Source organism: Tetrao urogallus (genome assembly GCF_951394365.1).
Source record: "Tetrao urogallus genome assembly, chromosome: 5".
NCBI lineage: Eukaryota > Metazoa > Chordata > Aves > Galliformes > Phasianidae > Tetrao > Tetrao urogallus.
In genome coordinates this window covers 32,460,511-32,470,819 of record NC_136818.1, presented here as the reverse complement: position 1 = coordinate 32,470,819, position 10,309 = coordinate 32,460,511, and the positions used below count along the sequence as shown (strand labels likewise).

The window sequence follows — 10,309 nt, the reverse complement described above, 5'->3', positions numbered from 1 at the left end:
ATGGAAAAACTAGCTATTAGTTTGCTGACTGATTTCACTGAGCATTTTTGCCTCACTGTGCCACTGAGCCTTGCCTGAGACTGATTCGGACAGGGCTACTTCCACATCGTGTCCTTGGGCCCAGAGCTCCAGTATAATAGGCAGTAGAATTTAGGCACCTACGGCTGCAGAAACATGGAAGATTTCACTGTGGATTCAAGATCAGGCAAACATTTAAATCCCTTTCTTGTTTTAAGATATGAATACATATTTGTGGGATTCACTTCTTCTCTGAACTCAGTTGCCTACATAACTCAGAAATGGTTCTTTTTTCTTTTCCTGTAAGTTCAAGGAATCAAAATGCATTTTCTTGGCAAGTTTAACTTCAGATCTCTCTTCTGCATACACAGATTCTTCTCTAAAGAAATGAATACCTCTTCAGCAGATCAGAACAAAACCCAAGCCCCTCTTTGGATTCCAAATCCAGAAGTATTTGATTCTGTGATTCTGGGTCTTCCCATTTTGAGCGCTCCTTGTTCACGCTCATTTCATTCATTCATGTGTGCAATCTCCACGTTCTTGATTTGTACTGGAGCATGTTAGAAGAAATTCCTCATTTACAATACAAACAAATAACCACAACCCAGCCCAACAACAAATAGAAACAATTTTCAAAATCCACTATAGTACAGATTAATTCATTAGTACAAATTAGCATTCAGTGTAAATTGTGTCAGGCTCTTGAATTTCAGTGGAAGGAAGAATAGAAAAGACTTCCAGAAATCCAATGAATCCAGCAGATCTGCCTTCTTGCTCTCTATGCATTTTCTTTCCTATTTATCTGGTTAAAAGTAAGTCTTCATATCCAGATTTGATGAATCATTCTAGGTGAAAGCAATTCTAGGTCACGTTTTCCCTAAAGAACAAAACCCAACTGTTCAGACTGAGCTCACACACAGCTACTGATGGCACACTACCAATGCGCAGTCACAACAGAACCCAAAAAATGCTCCATTGTGAAAATGCTTTGACTCCAAGAACTTCCAACATTTTGCTACAGAAGTTATGCACACCTTCAAAGAAAAAAGCAGCTCCAGCAATCTGGTTGTACTTGTGTTTTTATTTTAAATAAATTCAAAAAATATAGCAATATTCACATATTTTATCAGATTACTCATCATCAAATACTTCTAAGTAGTAAAAAACAAAATATTCTTATAGCAATTATCAAAAGTTCTTACAATGCAGCATTTCTACATTTGAAAAAGCATTCAAATATCTGATGAACATCGAATCAGCATTCCCAAATCCACACAAGAGAACACTGTCTCTCCAGCATGGTATTCCTCTGTCTCCCCAAATGCAGCAGCATTTTCCAGATATTGGCAGCACTTTGCCATGGGTAAAGGATATCTTAGAAATACAGCAAATCGGAATGTCAGCTTTAAAGACACATTTTGTCTTCAATCACATCACTTTGCAGTTCTCTGAAAACATAACTGGAGAACTCCTAGTCCTGTCAAAGACAGGATTTCCAGGTAGACAGCATTTCCAGGTAAATTCACTTTATGTCTTTAAAGCCACACAAAGCACGTGTATAAAATGCTTTAAATTCAAATCTCATCTCTTCTTCCAAATGCTGCTACTCTTTCTGTGTCTCTTTTCCCAATCAGTCACGTCTTCTGAATTAAGAAGAATATTCTTATTCTTCTTATTCTGCTGCATCCTCACTAGAACCAACACAATCTGTATTTTCAGGTAAATACACCCCCATGCTCTGTAAAATGTTAGAGGTGGGTCCTGCCAGTCCAGCTTGAGCACTGTAAGATTCGAGCAGGTTAGTTACTAGGTTCATATCCACATCAACTGGTGTCAACTCAGCATCCTCCTCTTCAGAATCCAGGCCAGCATTTTGAGATGTAGTTGCTTTAGCAGAATATGCCTGTAGTAAGCACAAGGAAAAAGTTTCATCAAGACAAATCGTATACAAAAAAGAAAAAATAAAAAGAGAGAAAAAAAGAAAACAATTCTGTCACCAACAAAGTTCAGTATGTTCTAATCTGCCTTGAGAGAGAGGAATGTGGTCACCAAATACTCATGCCAGTTAGAAATCATCACTTTCCATTATGTGGATGATGTTCCAAGAGAAAGACACAGAGGGTTAGTGAGTCTTGGCTCAGTTTCCTACAGGAGCGACCCACAGTCGAAACACAAGACATGAAACCAAGTCTTGGCATCAACGTGCACGTTAAACCTGAGTTATGTTTTGGTTTCAAAAAAACACGGTGGTGCACCTGCAGTACATTTTGCCTGCGCACAGGATTCTTGTTTTCAGTAATCAGTACATGGCTAGAGGACAAACACTGCTGATCACATTGCTCAGGATGACTTCTTTTAGCATATTTCTTCTTTCATAACAAATCTCTCAAAACGATTATGCCACAAACTAATATTCAAGGCACACTTACCCCTTTCTTTTGAGTGGTAAAACTTTTCCCAACATTGGTTTGTGCCAGTTCATGGTCCATTTCATCCATATATGACTTAAGACTGCCTATAAGTTCCTTAGGTGATACCTCCTCGTCTTCCCTTTGATATTCGGCATCTAGGTCATCATCATCCTCATCTGAGAAGTTAAACTCCTCCTCTTCATCCAGATCATCAGAATCCAGCTCTTCTGAGTCTGCCCCTATGTGTTTTCATGTAAGCACAGACAGCAAGGAAATCAGCACAGTGCATGTGGATCAACAGAAAACCCACAGACATTAAATAAGCATGAGAAATTCCGACAAAAAAAGCAAGCAGTCTCACCCAAAATTCTGTCTAACGCTTTTGTAAAAGAATCTACATCAAAGGTAACGTTGGTTTCATCAGATGACCTGAAATAAAAAGTGTTTTCAATAAGCAAAGCTCCTATGCTTGCACAAGCCTAACACAGACAAGGACTGGGTGCCACACTGCTAAACGAAACAAAACAAGCCACAAAGCTAAGTAGCAGCTCTGGAAGATAAAGCATCCTCCACCACTTTTACCTGCACCAGAGCATGAGTGGTCACAGAGCCAGTTTAGAACCTATTCACTACTAATACAGATGTTTGCTTCAGGCCTCTACTAAAGAGAATACTTCCCAAATTTGAAAGATCACAGAATCACTGAGAGTGCTGTAAGTGAATGAAATCACATTCCACACTCGACTCCAAAAAATACCAGTACCATGGCATTTCTGCTCCTTTGTGCGTTGAGACTTTGGACACAAAAGCCTTCATACTTTCAGCAACTGCTTCCAAGTCGTATTTCTGCTCTTCTTCATTTGTGGAACGGTGGGATTCACCTGTTGCCTCCTTCAGCATCAGATCCAGAGCATCAGGAGAAATCTCCAGCCAACTGTCATCTAGAAGAATTTAGGACATATTTCCTATTTGAGCCCCAGCCTGTTAGCCCACAAGTCCCAATCTAGATGGCTGAGAGCACTGTTAGCATTTTGTAGCTCACTTCATTTGCACAATTAAGTTTTCAAGATGATACTTGATAACACAAGGTGCAAAGCAGGCGAGGAGCTGAGATAAACAGAAAACATTTTGTTTTAGTGCTTAAAAAATCATCCAGAAATACAGATGTGACCCATACTGAACACTGGCAACAGCTACAAGTCAGAAAGTATTAGAACAAAATTTATGCTGGTTTCATATAGGCCATTATAACGGACCATATACTGGTTAAGCTTTGCACTGTCAGTACTGGAATTGGTTTCATGACATAATCAAAGCTTTCTGTCTGGTGGACAGCTGACACAAAATACTTGACCTGGTGTGTGTGTATATGGTGCTCCTGACCTACTGCTATCAAATCAGAAACTGGATTGCATGTCTTGCAAATTAACAACATCAGACGCTGTGGTTTCTATAAATGAACTGGTTTTGCCAATCTAAAATGACTGCCCGTGAGTAACAACTCTAACAGCCACAGGACACAACAGAAGCAGGCAAAGAGATCGTACAGTTGTCCCTCCCTCACCACAAATAACTGTTTGTGATTGGAAGAATCCACCCCCCATCATCCTGCTCACCATCCTCTGCAGGAAGACAACTTGCTTCTGTCTCAAACTCTTTCACATCAAACGTTGTTGTCCGTAGCAGTGTCAAGATTTCATCGCCGGGACTCATTTCAACAGAGCTAAAAGGAAAAAATTTACTGCAATGGATTTTTGTTTGCATTGCCATGCTAATAGCACCTGACACTCCATACACATTTCCAGTGAAATTCCACATTATTCCTTCCATGCAAATAAGTAAAAAGATAACCAAAGTGTGGGGAACTACCAGCATACTACACAGACAGTACTAGCCAAAATAAGACAGAGTTAATTAGTGACATTCCTTGTTGTTGTCTCCAAAGCTCATTTCTCTTCTACTTCCTTTGTTCTTAGTGCTTATTTTGTCTTGGTAAATGTTCAGATAGGCAGACCCTAACAATGCATACAGGAACTTCAAGCAACTAACAGTCAAGATATTCTGAACACGTAAATCCTCAGATATTTTTCAATGATTTGGTTTTTTTGGATTGGATCTTTTGGAGATATTCATAGTCAGCTGTCCCATTGAGTAAAGGAGACAGATTACTTCTTATTTGCTATTCACTGAGATTGAATCATAGAATGGCCAGGATTGAAAGGGACCATAACAACCATCTGGTTCCAACCCCCTGCTATGCGCAGGGTCGCCAACCAGCAGACCAGGCTGCCCAGAGCCACATCCAGCCTGGCCTTGAATGCCTGCAGGGATGGGGCATCCACAACCTCCTTGGGCAACCTGTTCCAGAGCCTCACCACCCTCTGGGTGAAAAACTTCCTCCTAATATCTAACCTAAACCTGCCCTGTCTCAGTTTAAAATCATTCCCCCTTGTCCTGTCGTGATCTCCATAGCCAACCAACCAAGTGAATAACACTTTTTAGCCACCTCTTAACCCACTTGAAATAGCTTAATACTTTACAAAACCAAGATAAATAGTTACTCAAGCAATAACTTTTACTAATTGAGAGCATACTAGAGGAATTAATACTCACATGCCAGAGCCACAGCACCAATATTAAATGCACAAAGGAAAACGGCTTCAGACTTTTTTGAGAAAGTCTTAAAAACCAAACCAAACACACAAACTTAGTTGCAATGCTTGCAGGTGCTATGTATTCACCAAATATACACAGTTCTTACCTTTCTGGCTTGTTAACAGATTGCTGGAAGTAATGTTCTGCCATACGCAACAGTTCCAAGTACTTTGCAGAGCCTTCCATTTCTCCCTGTTTAATCCAGCACACAAGCAGAAATGTAAGCAATTCTCCCTCCACTTGCTTTTCACAGCCAGGTTTCAAAATGACAACTTCAAATAATTACTCAAATCCATTTTAATTTCCAAAAATAAATAGATTAATTTAGAAGGGGGACAAACCACACATGCCTCCTTTGAAGACATTCATGGATTTTCCATGGGTGGAAGCATTAGATTTCATGCCCTGCTAGAAATACTTACACAAGTTCAAGAGCTAAAAGATGTGCTGTTTTTTCTTCTGGATCATGTAAAATATACACACAGACACAACACTTCACCTTAAAATAATCTTTTTCCTTCAGGCTGCGGAGGTACCTCTCCCACAGGGAACCCCTGAACTCATTTCTCTTCACATCTGGAGACACTTTACTGCATTTGGAGCACAAAATTTCAAAGCCATGAGCCTGTAAATAAGAGACGCAACAAGAAGATATTCTCAAGATGTGACAAATTTAAGCACAGCTCTAAATGACTGCATCAACAACTCCTTATCACTGAGCACTCAATTCTGCCACTTAGGAAAGAGAAAGCAAAACTGATTGTGAGATCAAAATGGTTTATTACTGCTGGAGGAAGAGAGATTGCAACTTCCAGAGCAAGATACTGCAATCTGACATACAAAGTTTGTCTACAGGGAAAGCTGCTGAAAAAGCAAACTATAAGAGAGATCTATAACTCACCAACTCCTGCTCGCATAAGCACCAATACTTCAACTGTATTTATATTCTGTGCTGACCTGCAAAGCTGTGCAGTTCAGACAAAAATGCTGCAGTGAGGCGCAAACCTCAGGACAGGCAATTTCAGAAGAGAAAACTTGCTCTCAGATGTGGCTGTATTTCTGCTTGGAGCAGAGACCCAAGGGCACACTGAGCCTTCTGTACTTCCAAGAGACAAATCCCACCCTGTTCCCATCTCAGCTTTTGCCTGTGTTTTCTCTGTGCTGCAAGTTCTACATGTTTCATGCCAAATTTGAGGTGCAGGACAGCACCACCTGTTGTACCAGCCTTGAGGCTTCAATCCTGGTTAAAATGGTTTCTAGAGGTGGAAGCACAGGAGTGCTCTATTCTGTAAGTATCCCCCACAATACTGCATTTACAAAAAAGTCGCTGCCTGTTTGCTCATGCTTCTCTGTGCAAGCAGGCCACCTACAGGCAAAGAGTCACTTCTGAGATCAAACACCAAACAGAACAATCTGAGTACAAAATCCATACAAAGTAATTACCAGCTTCATGCCCAGCTCATGGGCTTTGTACTGTGGGTGGGATGGAGGGGGCAGTGTGTATCCACTGCGCCTGTCTGGGGCAAACTTCTGCTGCACGAGCTGTGCATACAAGCACTTGGTGAATGTAACCTGAAAAGGCCAAAGCAAGAGAAAAACACTCATTGTGGTATAACTGTGCTCTGCATGGGCATCAACTTTCCCGTAATTCCATTTAAATTTGGTTTTGAAGCATCAATATTACTGACCTTATCTGAGATAGTATTTTATATATATATATATAGATATAGATATAGATATAGATATTTGCCTAAGATCACAGAATCATGGAATGGCCTGGGTTGAAAAGGACCACAATGATCATCTGGTTCCAACCCCCTGCTATGCGCAGGGTCACCAACCAGCAGACCAGGCTGCCCAGGGCCACATCCAGCCTGGCCTTGAATGCCTCCAGGGATGGGGCATCCACAACCTCCTTGGGCAACCTGTTCCAGTGCCTCACCACCCTCTGGGTGAAAATCCCCTACCACCCTCTGAGTGAAGATGGGTCACTTTTCAGATTTCACAAAGAATACTCCAAGTTCCCAGCACCTCTAAACAAACATGAACTTAAATTAGAGGGATCACTTACCACAGTCATCACACGCTCCTCGGGAGGGAAGGTGTGAAAAGAGCGACATGCCCTCAGGTCGGTGGGATCCCGCAGGTAGAAGGCCTCGACTGCTGCAGCCACCAACGATGGGCGCTGCTTCAGCACTGCCACGATGCCTGCTGGGAGGTAGCAGTGTGCTCGGTGATAAGAGGCCTGGATTTTCTCAGGATATCTGTGTTCACACAATTGTAACGCTGTGTTCAGTGCACTGCAAGCCTCAAACGCTCCTTTTTAACTACTGCTGTCATCTACATCAGAGTATTAAAGAAGGACGGGAAGGAAGGTGATTCCTGCCATGGGTAGGGGTAGCATCCCAGCAGTGAACCACCACCAGAGTCCCCACATAACACAACAGCTCACAGGACAGAGGTCCCCCATTTGCACAATGCCCCAGGAAAACTGCTAGCTAAAAGAGAACCAGCTCTACTGCAGCTAACAAGAAAATGACTGAATACAATGAAATTCCCCAGACAGCCCAGAATCAGCACTCTCTGTCACAGAACACCAAATAAACCACACACATACCCATCGATACGTTTATACACAGCTCTTCGAATGGGTTCTGCAGCCAGGAACTCCTCCGAATGGGCAGATAACAATGCCAATGCTTCTGAGATGGTGAGGCTTTCAGCAGGCAGCTCCTCCCACTCCTGCTCTTCTGTCTCTGACAGCGGAATGATGTGCAACTCTCCCTTGTAAAAGAACACCTGGCAAACAGTAACATTTGCATCAGGTGGGAAAAGCACAGTCACACAAGCAATGCAAGGTTTTGTTTTGTACATCAGATAGCCACAGAATGGCTTAGGTTGGAAGGGACCTCAAAGCCTGTAAGTTCCAACTCCCTGCTGTGGACTGGCTGCCTCCCCAGCAGCTCAGGCTGCCCAGAGGCTCATCAACAGAATCATAGAATGTCCTGGGTTGAAAAGGACTACAATCACCATCTAGTTCCAACCCCCTGCTATGTGCAGGGTCACCAACCAGCAGACCAGGCTGCCCAGAGCCACATCCAGCCTAGCCTTGAATGCCTGCAGGGATGGGGCATCCACAACCTCCTTGGGCAACCTGTTCCAGTGCCTCACCACCCTCTGGGTGAACAATTACCTCCTAAAATCTAACCTAAACCTCCCCTGTCTCAGTTTAAGACCATTCCCCCTTGTCCTATCACTATCTACCCTTGTACACAGCCGTTCCCCCTCCTGTTTACGAGCTCCCTTCAAATACTGGAAGGCCACAATAAGGTCTTCCCAGAATTTCCAGGTTTGGCCAAATGTTTTCTTTACACCAGACAACACTGAAAGCTTCCCTTCAGCTGGAAATGTGCCTGAGAAGAAGCCTCCAGCAGACCCAAGGCTGCAGGCTGCAAACTCCCACATGTGAGCACTGAAGTACGCAGCAAAAAGAAGCGCAGTTTTCAGCAGCCGGAGTTGTGAGAGGGATCGAAAGTGGTGCCCAACACGCTCACCCTGTTCTCGCTGTTCTCAGGACTCAGCCACTTTGGGAGGAAATCGGCTGCCTCGATCAGCAGGAACTCCCCATCGTTGTCATCGATCCTGCTCAAGGAAAAGCCAGTTTTGTACACAGCGCAAGGCAGGGAGCTGCTGAAGGCACCCACTGGGTGCAGCCCGGCGCTGTGGGATAAGGCAGGACCCCACCTGGCCACCAGCTCCGGGAAGGTGCGGCTGATCTCCCGCACGAGGTACACGATGAACCACTCATCTTCCACGTTGTCCCCGAACAGCGTGGTGCCGCCGATGTGCTCCGGAGTGTCTCCTGCCGGAACAGAATCGCACAATTGTTCCTGATAGGGAAAGTCCTTCAGTTTGCCCATCCCATCCCATCCCATCCCATCCCATCCCATCCCATCCCATCCCATCCCATCCCATCCCAATCCATCCCATCCCATCCTGAAAGGTGAGAAGGACCCCATAAGCGAAAGTTAAAAGGCAAGAAGGCTTCACAGTGACTGAGAATAAGGGGGGTGAAGGAGAATAGTTAGAGATTGTTTACAGAAGCAAGAAGGTAGAGCTTGTTAGAAAATAAGGGATGGCAGACCACTGGGTCTGGGATAGCGAGGGGGATGAAGGCCATAAAGATAAACGTTTGAGAACAGCCTGAGGACATTTGGCAGGGAGGTGATTAGATGTCCACAGGGCAAGAAGAAACTGGTATGGGGGGATGCTCCCCGAAAGGTCAGAAGCCTTCACGAGGAAAACAACAAATCTTCATCCCATGACCCACTATGCAGGCGCAAGAGGGGTGGGTCTGCATGTGAATGAGCTCTCGGGCATGTAATGAATATGTATCTGAATTCCAGGAAAACTATTGATTATATATTAGTTTGGCCTATATCTGTAGTATGGCCTAAATCTGTAGCATTTTCCAGACGGTGAGCAAGTTAGGAGGAATGATCCCCCATGCACCCGGTATCTGTGCAGCATTGATTAAAACATAACTGCTTTTATAACTACTTTGTGGTTATAGAGTTTGATTCCGCATGTCAATCCCATCCCAATGCACCCTATCCCATCCCACCCCATGCCACGCCATCCCATGCCACGCCGTCCCATTCCACCCTACCCTACCCTACCCCACCCCACGCCATCCCATTCCATTCCACCCCACCCCACCCCACGCCATCCCATCCCATCCCATCCCATCCCATCCCATCCCATCCCATCCCATCCCATCCCATCCCATCCCATCCCCACACCATCCCATGCCGTCCCATGCCATGCCGTCCCATCCTATGCCATCCCATCCCATCCCATCCCATCCCACCCCACCCCATCCCATCCCATCCCATCCCTTCCCACCCCATCCCATTCCACCCCACGCCACCCCATCCCTGTCCCGCTCACCGCACGGCGGCACGTATCTCAGCCGGAAGCGCTGTCGCTGCCAGATGTAAGCGGCCAGCAGCGGCGCCAGGCGCACTGCGATGCCGTCGGCGCAGCGCCGCAGCCGCTCCTCGCCTCCCGCCCCCGGCACGGCGAACAGGCGGTAGCGCACGGCGTCCTCGGCCGCCGCGGCCTTCCCGCGGTTCTGCATCGCGCCGTGCGGTGCCGCGCGCGGCGCTCCGCCTCCCCGGGGCGCCGTGATGGCGGCGGGCCGTTCGGCGCGGCGCTAAGCGGCG

The 10,309-nt window shown here is 45.1% G+C and overlaps 1 protein-coding gene across 1 annotated transcript; it reads right to left on the bottom strand.

Annotated features, from left to right (window-relative positions):
* Positions 1 to 1,690: 1,690 nt before the first annotated feature.
* On the bottom strand, positions 1,691 to 10,224 carry ECD (ecdysoneless cell cycle regulator; the record flags this gene model as incomplete). The annotated part of the gene is made up of 13 exons (XM_079535874.1): positions 1,691 to 1,921; positions 2,448 to 2,668; positions 2,791 to 2,858; positions 3,193 to 3,370; positions 4,046 to 4,152; positions 5,191 to 5,276; positions 5,584 to 5,709; positions 6,528 to 6,656; positions 7,156 to 7,348; positions 7,702 to 7,883; positions 8,639 to 8,726; positions 8,829 to 8,946; positions 10,035 to 10,224. 13 exons carry the CDS (start codon positions 10,222 to 10,224, stop codon positions 1,691 to 1,693), a joined length of 1,917 nt encoding a protein of 638 aa, XP_079392000.1.
* Positions 10,225 to 10,309: the final 85 nt, after the last annotated feature.